Source organism: Chroicocephalus ridibundus, chromosome 6, assembly GCF_963924245.1.
Source record: "Chroicocephalus ridibundus chromosome 6, bChrRid1.1, whole genome shotgun sequence".
Taxonomy (NCBI): Eukaryota; Metazoa; Chordata; class Aves; order Charadriiformes; family Laridae; genus Chroicocephalus; species Chroicocephalus ridibundus.
The window spans coordinates 17,838,619-17,860,043 of NC_086289.1; the positions used below are offsets into that span (position 1 = coordinate 17,838,619).

A 21,425-nucleotide genomic window follows, 5' to 3' on the forward strand; every position below is an offset into this window, starting at 1 on the left:
CCAGTACTCAGTGCATATGACCCACCACCAATATTTTCCCTGCCCTTATTTGTGTCAGGTAGGATAAGCCCTGTGGAGCTGTTCAAAACAAATTTTATTGCATGTTTGATATCCCCTCTGCCTTGACTGCTATTAAAACAATGCACAAAATGTTTTCAAGGGACCTAAGAGGAAATAAGGTGTTAGAGTTGGAAACAGCACCTGAGGGTCATTTCAATAAAGCCCAGAGCAGGACAGTGTGGCTGCTGATTCCTGCCTAAACAAATGCAGAAATATTATCAGGGATGTTTGCTATAGATCCGTGTTAACAGCGTTGACCATGCAAGAAAAATATATCCACCCTCAGCTGCTCCTTGCTGCTCCTCACCCCAACTCCCTACTGTTCCTGCCCATTGTGTGGCTGAGCAGCTGGCAGCCCATCATGTGAAAACATCTACAGACATGGGACAGGAGCCAACACGTGCCTTGGATCATGGGTCAGGGACCCAGGCAGATGCATTTGCAATACATGATGGCATATGATGGCAGAAAGGAAGGTGCGCGTAGTTTTGGAGTACTTCAGTAAGAAGCTTTTGGCCTCCTACTAAACCCACTGCGTTTTTTGTGTATTCTGCTACAGGAGGCATATTGAGCTGCCTAAGGGTAGTTCCTACATCAGAGCCATGACAAGGAAGAGAAAATGCATTATCTGGGTCACTGAGTGTAGCACTGTGACAAAAACCATCTCTACCACCAAAAATGAAGTCTGTGGTTTGTTCTGGCTGTGTGCAGAGGCCTTGGGCTGACTCATATTGCGGGTGTTCCGTGTTCCTGAAGCTGCTGCTTCAGTGCAAACTAGTCACCACAGAGCTCCCACCAAAGGACAGGAGAGGAAACAGACAGGAAAGAGGCACCCGGGGCAAACCTCATAGAGAACTCAAGTGTAGGCCGGAGCCATATGGATAAGAATAGATTGAGTTATGATGTACCACTGTCTTGTTTCTAGAACTATAAAAAGACAGTGAACATGCAGATGACATTAGTATGCCTATTTGGAATACACTTGTCTTAGTGGGGAATGAATGAGCGAACCCAAAGAGTTAACTACAACAGGGGAAAGGGAACCATCCTGTAGAAACACTGGGGGTGAGCAGAAATCCCTTTACAAAGGTTTGGTATGAAATACACACCACAGTGGGCTTCAGAGTAAAACTTTATCGTACAATATTATGCAAATTAATGTATTTATGCAAGTTTATGCATCACTTACAGGAAAGAAAAATCTATTATTGCGTTTTCAACTTAGCACATGAAAGGTTATATACGTCAGCTAAATTTACACCCCTGTCTGGGATCATTAATTTAAACAAGTAGTCGAAAGCTAATTTCTCAATTTGTATTTCTTTGGATCAGACCGAAGCCGACAGCGCGCACTTGGAAAGCTCAGTCTCCCTTCCCCAGAGTTAGGGGACAATACGACCAGCTGCCCAGGGCGCCCGCCCGGCCGAGGAGGCTGCCGGCTGGGATCCTGGAGATCTTTAAGCCCCGTTCTGCTTTGCAGGCCGCCCGGAGCCCAGCCGGCCCGCACTGGCTGCCTCAGAGCAGAAGGAGACGGCACCCGCCGTCACAGGACCACACCGCAGCCCAGATGCTCCCCGGTGCCTGGGGGGGCTGGTGCCGTTAATAAACCCTCGAGAGTACCAAAGGGAAGCGCTGCGAGGCCACCACCGCCCCCGAGTGCCCACCTGCCACCGGGCGGGGCGGAGACGGCCGCCCGCTCGGCCCGGCCAGGCCCGGCCCCTGGTGGCGGCGGGGCCGCGTCCCCGCGCAGGGTCCGAGGCGCTGGGCGCGCTGCACGCCGGGAGCCGTAGTCTCCGCGGGCGAAGCGGCCGCCCCGCAGCACCGGGCGTCAGCCGAGGAGCAGCGCACCTCAGCGGAGCAGGGAGGTTGGGGGGAGCTCGACGAGTTCCCGGCCGCCCTCTCCCGCCACGCTGGAGGGGGGAAAAGGGCCACTACCCGGTGGGCTGGACAGCAACACGCGCAGTGGCGTTCCGGTGCCCCTCTTCTCCCCTTGGGGTGAGGCAGTGGGGCGCCCTCCTTTGAGCCTCCCCCTTCCACCCGTGCAGATGGTACACCCCGCCGGAGGCCGGCGCCCCCCCCCAGCCGGCTCGGCAGGCTCCATGGCCGGTCCTGCTCAGTCCAGGCGCTGCGTGCGCCCGCCCTCCTTCCTCTTAGAAGCGCTGCCTCCATTGGCTGCGGCCGGACGCTCTTGCCAATCAGGAAGCGGCTATCATGGAGGAAGGGAATAAATACAAGATGGCTGCTCATATAAAACCAGGCATTGGGCTTCGCCCCGGCGATGGGGGAATAGAAGCTTTAACTCGCGCTCCGAGGGTTGTGCACCGCTCCCGCCCGCGCCGCTGCCGCCCCCCTGGGGGGAGCGAGACTCTCACCGTTGCCGGCCACAGCTGCGCTCAGCTGCTCCCCGCGGATCCCCGGCGGGGCCGAGGCCGGGTGCGGCGCCCGAGAGGCCCGAGCTAGGCCCTGCGCCCTCCTCCCTGGGAGAGCAGCGCCGGTTCCCCCCCTCCCGCCTGCCGTCCCGCCGCTCGCCTCTAGCGAGGCCCAGCTCCGGGCGGTCATGGCCGTCTCCAGGTCGGTAGGAGCCGGGAAGGGTGGGGGAAGGAGGGCTGAAAGCGGCGGCCCGGAGTCCCCGGCCCTCCGTGTGACCTGGCTTCGGGGGAGTCCGGGGGTGGAGAGGGGCAGCCGGTTTACACACACTCCGGTCTCGGGAGACTGCGGAGCCCTCGCCGGGGCCTCCGCGCTGCTCGGCGGCGTGGGCCGCCTTGGTGGGGTTTGTGGGTGGCTGCGTGCCCTGGCGCCTGGGTTTGCTTCCTGGCCCCGGGTGACTCCCGTCCATGGGCGCGGAGAAGCCCCCTCCCGCCCTCAGGCCGTGGGGGCTCTGCCGGGGGCGTCTCGGGCGTCCTCCTGAATTCGACGCCTTGGTTTTGTTGGCCAGTCTTTCCTCGGGTTAAAGTGCTAGGGAAGAGGGCATATTGATGTCGAGTATCAAAAAAAAAAAAACTGGCAACAAACCGTTTTGTCTTTTGGAGCCCTTAGTTGTAAAGTAACCGAAATAAAACAGGCTTCCATGGAGAAAAGTGATTAGTGTGATCTGGCGCTGCCTCAAGATGTTGGGTAGTATCTGCTTACACACATGTGCGCTGGGGCGTGCCAGCGTTTAAAGTATTCACAGATACAGAGGTATGTCTTAATAGAGCTGTTCTATAAAAAATGCTGAGCACAAGTTCCTGCCATCTTTTTTTGTGTGTGTGAAATGTGCATGTTAAGCTTCCTAACAGGATAGTTGAAAGGAAACCATAAATCCAAATTAACCTTGTGATAGATTAGCCTCAAGTCACGTGTTGGTAGTACCTCTGTACTTCCGAAGTGCTGTAACAAAAGTAAATTCTGTTTCTGAAGCTGTATATGAATAAGTTTACAATTCTATGTAGCGAAGTAAAGGTGTGCGCGTTTATAATAGCAATCCATTATTAGTTGAAATTTGTAGCTGCAATACACCTTATAAGACTTCTAGTAGCAGGTGTTTTAGTTTGAGCTTTCTAGTTTCTACAAAGTATCCCTTTATCTTATTCTACTCTTATTTTTTTATCAGGCTTGTTATATATTAGTTTTGATTTTTTTCTAAAGCTGTCCGTAAGAATCTGGAAGTAGTAAGAATTGCTGTAACAAGATTACTATGTGCATAAAAATACTACTGTAAGCCATCATGTAAAATAGAGTAGTATTCTAATTACATTATGTCTGGGGCAGTCTGCTTAAATAACTGTGCTAATGTACAAGTGATATGAGGGCTAACTGGAATATCAAGATACAGCTTTTCAGGTGTATACTGAGGGTGTGTCTGCTATAAAGATCGGTTTCAAATTCAGTGTTTCGGTATTTCTGTAAAACGGTGTGGCTTTAGTGAAAAGCAGTAGTTGTCTGTGCAAAGATTTAGTTAACACTTGTTTGGTCTAGTAACTGACATGAAAAAATATCTGTTTTGGATAAGGCTCATTCTAAGCTTCAGTGTGGAGCACTAAAAAAGTTGGTGTGTTAATAATGTCACACATGATACATTGCTTCAGTGTGCAGTTTTAAGATCAAAATGTTACACAAGTTGAACATAAGGCATAGAACTTTAATAAAGGTGCTGTAATGCTTTTGAGTGGGTATAGAACTGTTTCTATTCCATATGGAAATTGGGTAAAAGAATTACACATTTTTAAGTGCTGTAACATCTTGGTTATTCCTGGCAAACTCCAATGTTCCTATAATGGTAAGAAGTGATACTGTGTAAATTTGGCCTCGTGCATGTTTTTTAATAGGTACAGCAAAACCTGTCCATATCCCTTTGAAGTTACACAGCAACTCTTGACACACGAACCTTTCGGCTGCTGGACCATAGGAACACTGATGATATAATGTCAGTGTTGCCTTTGTAAATCTTGTCTTCACCTTTTACTTCAGAACACTTAATTTCTAAGGTCCTTTCCTTTCAGACGTGCTACAAATATCTTTGTACACTTTTATACCACGTAGCTATGTTTCTGTAAAGGGTGTAGTAGTTCAAGCTTCTGTACCAGTTCCATTTAATAGTAGAGATCTGTGCTTTTCCTCTGGGTAGTTACAGTTACATTTTATATTTTTGAAGGACCAGCATACTTCATTGTTGAATGATTCTCCCTATACAATTGTAGAGACTGAGGGAGATGTTGACTCAAATTAATCTTCCTCCAAGGACCATAGTCTTTGAGTGCATACCAAACATTGATATTAACAGAAAACTTTGTTACGGTTTTGTCTGGATTGGAACCATATTTTTAAAAAAATCACTATTTTTGGAGGTGGGAGGAGGGGGTATTTTTACATTTTCAAAACAATAAATTATCAAGCGGTTGTTTTCCCAGTAAAGTATAGTTTCTGCTGTTTGGACAATTGAGAACCTTTCTCAAAACCTTAGTCAGTTCAGGAAAACCTAAACAAATACAGGGGATGCTTTGAAATATCCCAGAACTAGATTGAGAATTTGCAGCTTTGCTATTAATAAAGGTCATTTTAAAAATAATTGTCACTTATTTGTAATCTATTGGCAAAAGTGATTCTGATATTTTATTCTGCATTATATGTATACATGTTTGGTTTAGCAGATTCTGCTGTTAAATAGACAGAAGAGCTGCTTCTATATAACACTTCTGTGATGATAAGCTAGAGAACAGACCTAAAGGCAGAACAGTAGATACCTCATACCAAAAGATTTTGCGGAATAGTTGTTTCGTATATGCTAATCTCTTTAGTAGTTTTATGCTGAAAAGACTAGCTAATGAATGCCATCCTGCAGAATTATGTATAGCTGGATGGGAAGGTTAATGTTCTTTCTGTGAATGAGCAAGCCAATTTGGTAGGCTTTATCTCCTGTATAAAAGTATATATGAAGTAATATAATGTTTGCATAACTAATAGAAAAATAAAAATAATTCTTGATAGTGGAACTGAGAAGGAAAACAGGAAGCGAAAAGTTTTGCTTCAGTTTCATTCCAACAAAGTATATGATCCAAGTCAGTAAATGCAATGGCTCACTAGTGATCTTTTGTGTTACTTTAGTTGAAAAAGCAATACTGCCAGTTTATGGAAAATGAAAGTGCTTATATGTTACTCAGGGTAGTTGAGTTTCAGTAGATAATAGTGTTGATAGTACCTTTCAATATCTAATAAAACTTTTTTCCAGTTTCTTTAATATATTCAAAGGCACCTCATGTATCATTATTCCAACACCAAGGCTGTTAATGGCTTTCTCCTATTTTTGAGGGCCTTCACAGTACAGAGGAGAACAAATATGCGTTTAAAATGTGATGAAATACATGAAGCTGGTAAGATGCATTAAGAATAAACAATTCTATTTTAATAGGTGTATCTTTAAATTCACCCTGAAATACCTTAAAGACAACCTTTTCAGGGTATTTTCAAGACACTCCCTTAAACAAGTATGGGAGAGCATAACAACTTGCTGCTATTGCAAGCCAGTCTTGATTGGTCCCTGTAAGTTTAGTACTAATTTCTAGAGTTTTTGGTATTTTCATTTACTTGGATTTGTGTATAACTGGTAATATGTAGGTTAGGAACCTAGTTTTTATTTTAAAATAAATAATGTCAGAAGGCTGTGATAGTAAAGCTCCTGGAAAATAAGCAGGCCTCATGCGTTGCTCTTAGCTTTTGAAGTGTAGGACTATGACTTCCTGAAAACAAATGACTGCACTGGCGGGCATCATTACTTACATAACATTTCAAGTTTAATACTGCATCATTGGGAGGTTGAAATTCTTACAAGAAGATATCAAAATTATCCACAATCTCTTTTATGGTCCTTGTGTACCTTTTAGAAATGTTCTTCTGGGGTTATCACAAACTTTCTAAAGAAGGAATTTGGCTTCTAGCTTGTTTGGAAGCTGTTACTTTATGGCTGCTCTTGCATGAAAAGCAGGAGTTAAAGTGAATGAGAAGTATGTTTCACTGCTGCTTAAAAGTGTTTGCCTGTACTATCAGATTAGGTAGACACTCTATAACCAATGTGATTACAGGAGTTCTGACTCAAAAGGCAGGGGGGCGGAAATAGTGTGACTCTTCTCTCATTGATGCAGATTAACTCAAAGACCAGAGCAGTGGGCTGCCTTCCCTGCTGCTGTTTGTGGGAAGGAGTGCCAACATGGTCACAGGGAGGGGGAAGCAGAAGTACCATGTGCACTACTGCCCAAATGAGGTAGAGCTGTGAAATTTCTCAGACACCTAACAGACTAAAATGAAAGTTGAAAGTCAGGATTGTGCTCTGACAAGAATTCTAACCTGCTCCAGCAGCTACAACTTCAATTCTCATAGAGGCATTCCCTATATAACTTGTTGATATGCTTCTTGTATTAGTATGTCTTTATGGCTCTTCTAATTTCCTATTCTTTCTCACAGTTTTTGTGATGCAATTTGCCGTACACTTTTGGGCTGCATTGTTGGGTGTAGATACATATGTTGTAGTTTACAAATAAACCTTGTACAGCCTAATGCTACGGATCATCTATGAAATATACATTCCATATGGAGTTAATTGTACTAATTGTGGCATTCAGTTGGCTTCCATATGCAGTATATAATATTGTGACCAGCGTGGTCATGGAGCTTTTGTTTCATTTTGGGTGTCCCATCCAGTGCTCTATGGGAAACAACACTTTTCTGTTGTCCACAGACCCACCTTCATAACTATTTACTCCACAGTCTCCAACCTATGAGAAATAAAATCACGATCTATTCTTTGTGTGTTATCACACTTTTTTTTGTTCTGAATTCTGTTCAGTGATTATTTTTTTCTCTTGCTTGCTGTTTGTATATTGGAAAGTCTAGTTCATTATGTTCCTGTGTGGTTTAGTAGGGGCTTGGGTTTTTTGAGCTGTGAAGCTGACCAAGCTGGGATTTGACCAAATTATGAAACACCATCAAAGCAACAAGAAGAGCAAAGGCATCTCTGTTAGAACTTAGATTGAGTTTCACAGTGAGTGTCAGCCCGTGTCATGTCTAAATTTTAATTTAGTGATATTTTCTAGGTTTCTCAGCTATTTATTTACTAAGAAATAGTGCCTGGGGGGAAGCTCCTGGGTGTTGACATATGATTTATAATTTTAACTGCTAAAAGTATTCCCTTGCCTTCTGATGGGTGCTAGCTAGCAGTTTTCCAAAGAGCTCTAGGCAGAGTTTGACATTAGCGTGTTCCAGGGACTGTGCCACTAAGGTTTTTTTGTACAGTCACACAATTTTAATGGGTTGGAGGATATGTTAGGATAGTTACTAGCTGTTCTGTACCAGTTGACTTTTACTGTCAGAGACTGCTCCCTGGCCAGTTAAACACACTGGTGTGCACAGAGATATAGAGTCCAAACAGATCACTTCATTGGCAGCAGTGGTCAGTTCACTGTCCCTTTCAAGCCTCAACTCATTGAAATCAACAAATCGGAAGTTTCCCCATCTGAAGCCCTGTGGGGACCCAATCCAGTCAGAATGCTTACACTGGAATGATAAGGATCTTTATACAATTCAGCTGCATGTATTGTCTTTTGTAAACATTTTGGAGATACTGTTAATAACCTCTGTTATGGTTGGATGTAGATACATAGGTAGTAGTTTGACCTGTTAATGACCTGGTCATTAACTATCCTGCTACTAGCTTTCTAATGCCCCTATAGCTGAAGGGCTTTCAAATCTACATCCTCCAGTTTCCACAGGAGCGTCATAAAGCTCACTTTAAATATTATAACTGTCCCTTGAAATGGAGATAGGCTCTCTGTTTGGAGACATACCTTTAGGCAGCAAAGAGCTGAAGATTAGCATGAAAAACAGAACAGGTCATTTGTTGCAATATTTGCCTACTGTGCCTGGGTGCAGTCATGTCTAACTTAGTTTAATGCTGAATATGCAAAACTGATTGGAAAGCAGAGTAGAACATGAAATCACCTAGCTACCTGGGGAGTGCCAGTGAGTTGTGGTGACTCTTTTGAAAGTACTTGCTCTTGTGTTTGTCCTTTGTCTTTTTTTTTTTTTATTTGTAGTCCTTGCTGTGATACTGCACTTGGAAGAGCAAAAGGCTTGTTATGTTTAGTGGCTGGGAGTCAGTAATAGTTTCTATGTATTTTTATTCACAAAACCCACTTTAGTTAACTGAACTCAGCCTGTATGCATAATCATTCTGCATAACAGTGTTGATTAGAGAGATGATGTTCCTCCTCATGACAGCCAGCCTTGCTGTTCTGATTAATAGCAATGCAAATTAAATTGTTTACTGTTAGAATTCTTCTTGCCTGCAATCTTTCTCTAAGAACTAATTATTTATTTTTTTTTTTAGGATTGTTAGATAACATTGTTTGAGTGGTAGTAGTCTGTGGTGGAAGTAGTAGTAGTGGTGGAAGTCTGGTCCAATTTGGGATGGCGGCTCCAGTTGATATCCTCATCACAGACCTGCCGATTATTCTTGAGTATCTCTCAGGTGGTTCTGTTCTGAAAGTAAGAATTCAAGGTTTAGTCTCTTCAAAACTATTGTGCTTTAATGAAGTGGTCTGGATTTGACTTGGAATATTTATGTGGGGAGGATTCACTTGCCTAATCTAGGTCTGGTGCCACTTCAGATGGTACAGAGTGTCCTTGCCACTTCAGAATGACAAGGATCTCCCGCATCCTATGTCATGTCTGCTGACCCCATGTGCATGACTCATTCTGAAGTGTCTCGGATGCTACTAGATGTCTGTTCTTAAGCACCTGAATTGATGTCTTTGTCAGAAATGTTTTTAATGAACTTTGGTGTCAGTGTAAAAGCTCATGTGGTATTTCTTAGAAGAAAAAAATACTTAATTTGAATATAATGCTCTTCATAAAACTTTTAATTGTATCTCCAAGTTCTGCTGTGCTGATGCACTTCAGCAGTGATTAGAAAATCTCAAATTTCTCAAGTGAGGAAAAAGATATCTATCTCTTTGAACAATTTAGTGCTTTGTAATGAGCTCATATGGCATGAGTTCACATAGAAGTGGTGTATGGCTGCTGTCCTATTGATGAGATGTAGTTGACTCAGGATTGGAAGATGACAGTCAGAAGTTTTATCTAAACCATTGCTTATGACTTCAGAGTGAAGGACTTTGTATTTTTAAGCTCTGATTACAGCAGTTAACATGCAGAACTAGTAGTTTTGGAGATATATTTCATTTTTAGCATTTTTAATTTTTTTTTCTTCCCCTAAGTACTCCCCGTATTTCTCTGGGTTTTGTGCCTTCCATATGCTTAGAACAATTTTTCTGACAGCCTGTGTTGAAGCCTTTCATAAAATGATGAAAAATTTTATCTGCATTGCAGGGCGTTTCACTCTGCCACCCTGATTGGGACTTCTGTGTTACATTTGTGAACGAAGTGAGCCATGCGGCACTTTGCTCACAGCACTGTCTAGCATGAGAGGCAGAACCACATGCCATTAGAAAACTCTTAGTTCTCTTTGGCTTTAAGAACTAGATTAAAAATTGTTAGTTCGTTCAGAGAATGAAAACCTTGCCAAAATTTAGGGAATTTCTTTCCAGGCTGCAGGTCCTCAAAATTAATTTGCTTTGAATTTTTGCTATTTTTTCCTCCTTAATGAAACTAAGAATGAAAACTAATGTTAAAAAAAAAAAAGCACCGTTCATCAGTAGCAGCTTTCTCAGTGCTACCCTTCTGACTAGAAGAATCCAGGCTCTGCCAAACTCTGCTGCAGCAACACCAGAACTTAATTTAAGAATCTTAATACTTCCAAAATATTAATTGTTTGGGAATTGTACATCAGGGAAGTTGGGGGGAGGGAGGGAAGAATGGATGGTGTGACCAGGAGTACTATTAGTCAGATATCACTTGCTGTATTTGCTAATCCGGTTCCATTTATTTTGCTGGGATTGAGGACTGAAACCTTCCTACAGTGGTGTGAGACACTATAAAGATTTTAAATTCTTCTTCTTTGTTTTGTGTTTGTGTTGTAAGCAAAGCATGTTACAATTTAAAATCACAAATTACAAACCCAGCATACTGCAGGTTAAAAAAAAAAACCAACCAAAAAAAACCCCCAAACAATAACAAACAACTGTGTTTTGTAGGTAATACAGCTTCAAAAAGTTGCGGGTTTTAGAGTGAATATCTAGTTAGTGTTGTAACTGATTGGAATAAAAGTTGAGGGTTTTTGAGGGTAAGCTGTCGTAGTGGTTTTCTCCCGTTTTGACACATGAAGAGTTCTCACTGAGGAAGTGGTCTAAGTTGCACATTCTGCTTGACTTTGGAGATGAAAAAAGATACTTTGATAGTTAAAGGAGTGGGTGGTGCTAAATGGCAAAGGTACTGAGTATGGAACGCTGACGTTTCATGGGGAGGTGAAGAATGAAAGGGGCGAGTTTAAGAGTGAGGGAACAAGCAAGTTAGAGCAAGCTGTTGTTGCTCTGCAAGCTAGCATATTTTGTACTGAATAGTACTGAGTGCTGCAAATCAGGTTGGATAATTAGTGTCAAACGTACTAAGGAAAAAATACTGGTAAATAAAGTATTTGGTATGTTCTTCCTCACTAGTCTGTTATCAGTGATGTGGAAGAGTTGAATCTATAAAGCTTTTGCTTTCCTCCTTGACTGTCTAATCACATAAAACTACTGGTTTAGATATGTTTGGGTTTTATTTTTATGTAACTCTAAAACAATTTACTACCAAGTAAATAATAGAAATTGAAACTCCAGTTTTATCTACAGAAATTGAAATTATCTCGCCTATTGTAGTAGTTAGAAGAGAATTATTTCAAAGCTGGCAAATACCAGAAGTGTGTCTAAAATACTGGAATGATTTGAAATACTTTCAGTTAGGATTTTTTTTATCTGATAGATATTTAATCTAGGACCTCCAGTTGTGAGAGCATTTGGGGTTTGGAACTTTATTTTTGAGGCATTACTGCCTTGGCTCTGTAGCTCTTCTGTTTCTAATGCGCTGAGACACATTATAAAGTATTCTCAGGAGTAAGTGTGGTTTAAGTGTGTCAAAGAAAATGCAAAATCCAGTGATTTGGAAAGAAGACTTTTTGTTTTTTAAACGATTGGAACTAAAAGGCAATTTTGGTGAAATGTAATTAGTAGCAACAGACTAACAGGCAAAACACTTGTCGTGTATTTGCTCTAACTAGGGTATGTTTTTTTGAGGAAGGGGAGTTATTCAGGGTACCTGTAGCCTTATTTTGTTAGGCTGATCTAGGCGAGCCTCACTGCTGTGTAAATTCCAGCTTCGTATTGTTGCAATATTTGGAGGAGTGTTTTTACTAGAAAAAGGGGCTAGAAGGGGCAATTCTGATTGCACTATGTGGACAGATTCTAGATTCACATTCAGTCAGTAACAACCTCATACTGCCCAATAACTAATGGATAAACTAGACACCTTGCAAAGAGAGTTCTAACTGTCCCACATATAGTGGAGGGAATAATGAACGCTTGTTAATTCCATCACTGATTTGATTAGGTAGTCGCTTTTTTAATATGATGACTTTCTCATTCAGTAACTCTAAAAAAGAAATAAGCTAACTAATCTGAGAATAGATGATCAAGGTCTCTTTCACTAAATACAGAGTTACTGTGAAAACAGATCTGCTGGTTAAATTCCCATATTTCATGGGAAGACCAGAGGTTCCAAAACCACAAACAGAACAACAGGTTTGGTCTAATATATTCCAGGTAGTTGGGGGAAAAATACATGACAAATAAAAAATCGTGGTATTCTGGAAAAGCAGAGTTTGATATTATAGATCACAGGCTGTGTCTTCAAAAGAAATGATAATGCACAATACAAGCAGTTGAGCCCTTTACTTTCTCTATCGGACAGAATTTGCTGAAGATCATTTACAACTTAACAGTATGTATTTTTCAGGATTGAAAATGTTCTACCACAGAACAAAGAAGGGAACAACTTAGTTTTTTTCTTGCAACTGCAAATTTTTATTTTAAAAATAATGTTTCTAACAACTTCTGTTTTGTCTTTTTTTGCTTACAAAATTAAATGTGCTTTTAAAGAGCTATTAGGAGAAAAAGTACATTTGTCACCCAGTCAATTGATAGTCTTCAGGCAAGTGTTTTTTGTTTGCATTAGATAAACTGAAAAATGTGGGGGAATATTAATAGAGATGGGAAGCTGAACTATGAATAGCATAACAATTTCGGTTTTTGTCAATCATATTTAGGCTTGATCGTCTCTTTATTTTACTGGACACCGGTACAACACCAGTAACAAGAAAAGCAGCTGCACAGCAACTTGGGGAGGTAGTGAAACTGCACCCTCATGAACTGAATAATCTCTTATCTAAAGTAAGCATCTTTTTTTTTTTTTTGAGTACTTTAATGGTGAGAATAAAACTAGTTTAAAGGGGTGTGGGTTCTGTGGGAAGAAGAAGAGAAAGCATAGTAGTCGTGTGTTCTCTGGAAAAAGGAGGCTGAAGAAAATTAGGAGACTACTTCTGTTAACCCTGCTGTTTTCTCAGCCTCTGAAATGCTTACGTAGGTGAGGTTTCACTTTGCATTCAGTATTGAAATTCAATGTTTGCTGTAAGTTCATATTTTCTTCTATAAAGAGAAGCTTTACTGACTTCTAAAAATTTCCGCTCCTGCCTTTAAAGTTTGTTCCTTGTGCGATACAGCATTAAAAATACAGGAGGCAGCATGTCTTTAAAAGGAATGGAAAGAGATTTCCATTAGTTTGGGACTTCAATCTAGCCAAGTCTAGTAAAACCACCAAAAATAGTCTGTATCTGACAGCTGGAGATGGCTGAGTGACCTCAATTCTGCTCTTATTGAGCAGGTGCCCTCACCACAATTGGTGGTATCAACAGTGGACAAGGAATCATGAATATCAAACCACTTTCAGAGAAAGAAATAGTTTTTCCAGATTTAAGACATAGTGGTAAATTAGTTTAGAAGAGCATTTGTTGCTTCAAGTGATCCATGTTGTCCCTCTTCTTGAGTTAAATGACTTCAGAGTTTTAAGGACTATTAATCTCTGTTGAACACTTCCTTTTAGAAAGGGAAAAAAAAAAGTCTCAAGCCTTGTTCAGTACCTGGCGGAAATCAAGGTTGAGTTTGACTCATGGGACTAAATATATTTTATAAATTCTGAATGTCTGGCTGTGGCAAGAGTTCTGCTCAGCAGTGACCAATATAGGGAAGACTGCTTGCATTTCTTTGGTTTATTTTCTTGCCATTTGTTTTTGTTGTTTTCAGTGTTGTCTTAATCCATAGCAGTAAAAGTATTTTAATGTGTTTTAATAGAGCATAACTGCAGATGGATTTTCTGAAAGTAGATTTTTAAGCAAATATTTATTTATTCATCTCTCCTTGAAGGTGTTGGTGTATTTAAGAAGTACAAATTGGGATACTCGTATTGCAGCTGGCCAGGCTGTTGAAGCAATAGTGAAAAATGTACCTGAGTGGAATCCAACTCCAAGAGCAAAACAAGGTGCTTAAATGAATTATGTGTAATTCATTGTTTATCTGATGCAAACTGACTGTGATATGAGACTTTTCAAGGCAACTGTGTCATTCTGGGTTTTTTGTGAGCATAGACTTTTTTATATGCATGGACTGTAGTAAACATCTTTGGCTTTAGATATTCATATTCAGTTACAACGATGTGCCTGACCTTTGTTTCTTCTAAGATTCACGTGCTTGTGCTCTGTACCCTAATAAAGCTTTTATAAATAAAAGGAATAATAACTAGTAAAATGGCAAAAATTTTAACCAATCAACTTTGTCATGATATTTGCAGACATTTTCTTCTCTGTTCCCTTGCTCAAAGCACCTTTCTGAGGGAGGTGAAACAGCAGCTTGCTGAGGTCTTTTCTGTTTGTACTCACTTTGCATCTGAAATTGTCCTGTTAGGGATGTTAGAGTTGTTTTTATTGTTAACTTATGGACCTCTTGTCAGTGACTTTGTCTAAACCTGTTGGCACTGTCTGTGTTCACAAACTTACGTTGCACAGGTTCCAGAAGTTCACTAACTGTAAAAGAAAACAAAACCAACAAACATAAAACAAAAAAAAACACACCCAAAAAAACCCCACCCAAAAAACAAAATTCATGTCTGTTTTGAGGTGACCTCATATTTGTTTAATTCAGCACCTCCAGGTTCTCTTGCTATAGAATTTGACAAGCAAGTTCTGCATTTGCCTTATCCACTGCCTTTATGATTTTTATAAGCCATCATATTTAGTCTCCTCCAAGAACTTTTCTCCATATTGGAGAGTTGCAGTCTCTTCAGTCTTTCCTCCTTTGTCTTTTAGATGACTTTTTCGGTAACTTAGCTGCATTGTCTTTCAGATAACTTTACTTGTCCTTCTCTGTGCTTTTTCTTACTTGTGGCCTCCTTGAGATGCACAGAACTGCACACAGTGTACCTACATCTCTAGAGAACTGATATTTATACATAGTGACAAAATGATGCACTTTGTCATGGTTTCAGTGTCCTTCCTGATGATGCCCAGTAGTTATTTGGCTGTCACTGCCCAATAAGCTGGTGAAAACAGAAAACTGTCAGAAGCGCCTCCAAGATCTTTATTGAATATTAACTGCCAGTTCTGAATTCAGTGTTGTGTAGGCATGGTTTACATTACTGACTTGGCACCTTATCTGCCTCTTTGCCCATTTACTCTGTTCTGAGACTCCTCCTTGGATTCCTTAGTGCCATTGTGACTTTTGTTTACCCAAAAGAGCTTTGTGTCATCTACATGCTGGGAGGAGAGTGTGTAGTGAAATCTCCTTCCCATTGCTAAAGACCGATGGAATTGGTTCCAGCATCGATCCCTTAAGGACTTCAAAGCTAACTTTTATCTGTCTTTAACCACCTTTCAAGCTGTAAAAGGATGTTTTCACCAATTCTGTGGTGACTTAGTTCCTTCATCGTTTTGGTATGGTTTATGAAACCTTGCCAAAAGCTTTCGAATATATTGTATCTACTGGATCCCCTCTATCCACTCGTTAAAGCTCTTCAAGGACATTGATAATCAAGTTAATGAGGGTTTTCTTTCAGGAGCCATTCTGACTTTCCCAGTAATTCATATTTATCTATATACTTAATAACTTTATAGACTTTACTGTCTGGATAAAAGTTAATTTCACTAGTCTAATTCCAAGAATTACTTAGAGCGCTCCTTTTGTACATGGAAATTGGGCAACCTGTCATTCTTTGAGTACAGCAGCTCTTTCATATGCATTGTCTAGTTCTTGCATATCTGCCTATCAGATATGAAAAGGTAATTATGTGTGTTTGAGAAGGTACCATTTAACAGGGCTAACTGGCTATGCAGACATTTGTTTCTTCAATTTCAGTTAAATTGTTTGATCTAATAGTCAAATATATGTTTTACAGTGGTCTGTTTGCATTTAGGTTCTTAAACTTCCTATAAATAAGTTTTCTTTTTGCATATGTTTAATGAAATGTTAATATCAGGTCTGAAGACATGTAGGTGGTGTTTATGTTGTATGGTGTTTGGAGCACTTAGACTCATTCTACTGTAAATGAACAAGCTTTCATAAATAAGTGAGTGTGGGATGAAACAGACTAAACTAAATGCTGTATTTCCTGTAGGCAACAATTGTATTTATACTGCTGGTTGTAATTCAGGATGTGAGTGTGTTGGATTATGTAGGAATAGCCAATTTTTTTGATACTAAGCAGCACGTGACTAAGAGCCACAAAACACCCTAATCTTTTGAGCATTGAGGGGAGGGAACACTTTGGAATTCATAACCAGGAAATTATAAAACACCTTGTGAGGAACAAATCTCTTCTGTATCAGTATTGAACCATGCTGTGTCTGCAGCTGGATTTGAGAAGAGCTGATAACTAGTCTTCAGCAGCCTTTGGCTGCTGAAGGCCCTCCCGTACCTGTGAAGACTGCTCTCCAGCTTCCATATCAAGGATGTTTGGCTGTTGGTGATACGATACAGTGTTGGCATGGTAATTGTTTGAACTATTTTCTGAGCCACATGCAGCTCAAATGGTGAGTTGGCCATATGTGTACAAAGTGGTACGTCAGTACACCTAGTGGTATGTCAGCACCAAAGATTTTAAAAAGCTAAATTTATCAAGGGGAAAAACATTAAAAAAAAAATCTTCAATTAAGCGTGTTAAGTGAGCTTTTTCAGCCAATCTTTGTGAAACAGGTCCTTTACACTTTGTGAATAAAAGTGCTGTATGTCTGATGATTCCTTTGGAGGAGAGAAATTATTTCTTTCTCTTGCTTAATCATCTGCCAGAACTTTGAACAAAATCATCTTCATCACATTGTCATTAATATCACTTTCAATGTCCTCTCTAGAACCAGGTTCAGAAAGTCCTATGGAAGATTCACCTTCAACAGATCGGTTGCGTTTTGACAGATTTGATATATGTCGATTGTTAAAACATGGTGCATCTCTTCTTGGTTCTGCTGGTGCGGAATTTGAAGTCCAAGATGATAAATCAGGTATATCTTTATATTTTACTTGCAGACAAGAAAACTTATTGATTTGAAAAAGTTTGTTGTGGCAGTATTATGAGCCTAGTCGTCCATGGTTTCTCAGAATGCTAGGAAGTAACTGAAGAAAATATTCCCCAACAAAACTGGTTTCTATTGTCTTTCTCAAGTTAAACAATTTTTTTAGGGGTTGTATATTGCTTGGTTTTTCTTTCTTTGTTATCAGAATTAGTACTTGTACAGGGTGGAAGAGGAGATGGAAACCTAAAAGAGGAAGCAGAAAAAGCAGTATTAAAGACTCCTGTAGAATTTCTGTAGACTTCTTAAGAGGTGCAGGAACTATCACCACTTGTTCTTCATTGAAATGGTGTTCCCAAATATAGTAGTGGGATGTGGCTTATTTAAAAGCTTGAAGGTTTCAAGTACAGAAAGACTGTGTGAAAAATACTGTGATAAAACTGTCAAAGTGGAAAGGTCAAGTGTCTGTGCCCATGTGATGTCTCATTTAAGTGACTTGTCTGATATCTTTCTGCAACTTTTTAGCTGAGAGTTGGTTTATATCAGTGTAATGACATGGAGTTACTTAAGTTTGGGGTGTTGCTATTACTGTACTTTCCTGCTCTAATCCCAGTCCATCTTCCAGTTTCTGCACCAAATGAAGTAATGTTATAAATAAGAATCTGTTCTGATGCTATAGCCCTGATTCACTTGTTTCCTGTGTGTGATGTGTTCTGTGCAGTGTACGCAGAAGATCACTAACTTAGCAAGGAACAGAACCTATGGTTGCTGACACTTAAGCGGCATCCTGTCTGTTAAGCCTGGCTGCTATTTTATTGCTTGCTGTCTTTTATGCGAGGTTAATGAGGTGTTGTACAAGTTTGATCTCTTCTAATGGAGCCCTGCCTGTTCAAAAATCAAATAGATGGAATAGGACACTTCAGTTCATAGAAGTCTGATATTTTTCCCAGTGTCATATGATTGCCTGTAAATAACTTTATGAATTAAAATAAATTAAAAAATGCAATACCAAAAAATAAGAAAATTAAAAATAGTTTTTGTTTCGCTGCTTTTTTATCTGGTGGGAAAATGCACAAAGGCTACTCTGTTTTGCATTTTGTAGCAGCTTTCCTTTTCAAGTAAGTAGCTAATGTGAATGGATGTAAAGCAAGCTAAATAATCTTTAGAATTGGCAGTCTGGCACTTTTTCCTAAGATGATCTCATGAAAGGAAAAGTATTTTCTAGAGAATGGAAGTTGTTTGTATTTCTCTGCTTGTCAGTTAAATGCAATTAAAAAAAACCCACGAACTTTTTGGTATAGGTATAATTAACTACTAATTACTACTCAACCTGGTGTATACTCCCAAATTCTGCCAATATTGGTCACCTACTTACAAGTTTATGTGCAGATATTTGACAAAAAACCACCAGTCTCCTCACTGGCTTCCATACTGCACGTGTAAAAAGAGAGTGAAGTCTGACATCCATACGAGCTACAAGTTTTGGTTTACTTGGAGGGTTATTTTACTCAGGCACTACAATCTTCTAGTTTTCTTTCATGTAAATGTGGGTGGTCCTGATGTCTAGGTCTTCAGTAATTAGTGTTGAAGCTTCACAACATTATTGAGGTAGCTTCCGTTAAATTCCTAAACAAGCCTTGCTTGATGCATGAAGATTGAGGATAGGATTGTTACCAGACTCCAAGCACCCAGGGAAGATCACGCTTATGCTTCAGTCTGTTGCTGTCAGGAGTTAGTTTGGGCAGAAGGAGAGTAAACGCCTGGGTCCAGTGCACTTCACAAGGAAGAATGTTTCTGTAGAAAACAGGTTCTGGTTCAGCCTAGCTTAATATAGGATATTGGCTTGAATATCATTTGAGGGGTTTTGTTGGTGGTCATTATTTCTTAGGTCTGTGTTTCCCAACAGAAGGTAAAGTTTAGGAGGAAAGGAAACCTTTACAACAAACAAAAACAAAACAACCCAAACTGCCAAAATTAACAGATCCCACAAGGATGCATGTGCTCAACAAAAAAGCACTAATTCTTGAATCAGTTGCTAGATTTAGTATGTTAATTCGCTCCTTTCAAAGTGCACTTGCCTAAAAATTCAGGGAAAAATTAGTTTTTTTACTTCTGTAGACCAAGTGTAATTTAATGAATTTCAGGGGAATTATTTCTGCTTAAAAATTGATCACAGTTTAAATGCTAGTATAGCTTTAGCAGCAGAAAAGGTCTTCCTAGGAATCAGCGTGATTTGGTTTATAAGATTCTATTGATGTATTAGCCAAGAACAACTTAATTCTGTAACTTTTGGGTTTCTTATGTTACTTCATTGAGCAAATCTTCAATAATATATCTGATTGGAAATCTGACATATCTTCCCTTTTTTAAAAACTTCTTTTTTTTTTTAAGGTGAAATTGATCCTAAAGAGAGGATAGCACGACAGAGGAAACTGTTACAAAAGAAACTCGGCTTAGATATGGGTGCTGCAATTGGGATGAATACTGAAGATCTGTTCAATGATGAAGATCTGGACTATTCTCCTTCTTCAGTTTCACTAGTAAATAAACAACCTGTAGGTAAAACCTCGGGCTGTTTGACTGCAAGAATTAGTACAGTGGGTTTGCTTTATGTGTGCTTCTGCAATTATAATATCTATATTTTCAGTGTGATGATCAACATCTGATATGGTATGCTTTTGACTTCCTGAGTTCTTATGCCCCATTAGTTGCATGTTAGTATTTGATGTCATACTGCTGCTCTGAGTTTGAAATGGGAGGTTGGGGAAGTTGAGAGCAATGTGGGTTTGAGAATTTTTCAGGACCCTCATTGTAAGAAGAATTGACAGTGAATGACTTCTCTTTCAGACTCTTCAGGCTGCTGAGTTAATTGACTCAGAATTTCGAGCTGGCATGAGCAGTAGACAAAAGAATAAAGCCAAAAGAATGGCTAAGCTGTTTGCAAAGCAAAGATCCAGAGATGCAGTGGAGGCTAATGAGAAGAGGTATAACGGTGAACTGGTTTGTTTTCATTTCAGTTAAGCTGGGATTGTGATTTATCTGTTGGAAAAACTTCCTCCAGTCTTTGCATCTTAATCTTTTATGTGCTAATTGTGTTGATGGTAAAAAGCTTGTGTGCCATACTTATTCCCAGTAGAGCTTTGTTAAGGACGTAGCTTCAGAGTGATCTTGAAATAATGGGATGCTACAGTTAAAATTTGTGGTTTGTCACTGTTATTAAATATGGCTTGAGAATACTGCATGAAAATGGGGGATTTAAGAAGGTAAAAAATAACTAAAAATTTAAGATACAACTTTCTGATGTATGTTGTGTTCCTCACTGTAGTTTATAGTGACATATTATTGTACCTACTGTGTTTATAAAAAGCAGTAAAAAAATCTATCTTTCCTTGATTTTATTTAAGAATTTCTGTATTTCTTGGAAAAGGCTGAGAAGGATTGCCAGTTTGGGACAGTATTCTACTGTCCGCTCGCTTAATTTTTTTTAACATGTAAACATCTATTTTGCATATTTCACAGTGTTAAACCGCTTTGTTTTGTATTTTTGCCACGCTTCATTGTATCTGAAGACTTCAGTTGTAGAAGTAATTAATTCCCCTAAAGCATACTTTCAGTTCATGAACTTGTACTTCCTTCTCAGCAATGATAGCACTGATGGGGAACCAGAAGAAAAGAGAAGAAAAGTTGCAAATGTTGTCATCAACCAGCCTGCCACAGACTCAAAAACTTTGGTAGAAAATGCTCCAGAAGAGGTATGATGTATTGTTCTGCTCTTAGCAGGAATGGTCATTCAGTTTTTAGCAGAATAATGTAAAACAAAACGCTTTTATGGCTCCCAGATGCTTTAGTCATTTTAGCGTTAAGAGAAATGGAGTAAAGAATGCCATTGCCAGTTTACTTCTGTATGTAATAAGAAAATGAATTTCAAACTGTGTATAGCATTGAGGAAGAAAGCAAATTTAATCCATTGGTAGCAGTTTGTGACCCAAATGAACCTGAGTAGGTGGATTACAGGTGTCAGACCTGGGTATTAAACTGTAAAACTGTGCTAAACACTTAGATGATAGGATTACACTGAGCCATAAATAATTTGATCTAAATGTTCGCGTACACTTTATTTAATCTCCGCCTTACTTTAATTAGGCTCATTTTAGAATTAAGTTCTATATTTAGTAGTTGAAGATTTAAACAATTGCCTTAGTCTTAGAAAAACTTCCATTTGTTTCAATAGACTGAAAAGCTGAAAAATTGTAAGAAATGCTATACCAGAATACAAATGGCACATAGAAGTTTATTTGAAGAGACTTTATATTGATTAGTCTGTATTCTACAAAAATAAAATTTTTACAGGCAT

At 39.8% G+C, this 21,425-nt stretch overlaps 1 protein-coding gene across 3 annotated transcripts in view; it reads left to right on the forward strand.

The window, feature by feature from the left end:
• Window positions 1–2,139: 2,139 nt before the first annotated feature.
• BTAF1 (B-TFIID TATA-box binding protein associated factor 1) overlaps window positions 2,140–21,425 on the forward strand; it is a 47,455-nt gene continuing 28,169 nt past the window's right edge. Inside the window, exons 1-7 of one of the 3 annotated variants that reach the window (XM_063340152.1) lie at window positions 2,140–2,631; window positions 12,788–12,911; window positions 13,941–14,055; window positions 16,916–17,062; window positions 19,463–19,611; window positions 19,919–20,055; window positions 20,712–20,823. In XM_063340152.1, coding sequence (XP_063196222.1) covers window positions 2,618–2,631; window positions 12,788–12,911; window positions 13,941–14,055; window positions 16,916–17,062; window positions 19,463–19,611; window positions 19,919–20,055; window positions 20,712–20,823 — 798 coding nt within the window. In that variant the 5' untranslated portion in view covers window positions 2,140–2,617. Of the gene's footprint in view, window positions 2,632–12,787; window positions 12,912–13,940; window positions 14,056–16,464; window positions 16,598–16,915; window positions 17,063–19,462; window positions 19,627–19,918; window positions 20,056–20,711; window positions 20,824–21,425 lie in introns of those variants that run through there. The other 2 variants (XM_063340151.1, XM_063340153.1) reach the window with 2 other exon arrangements.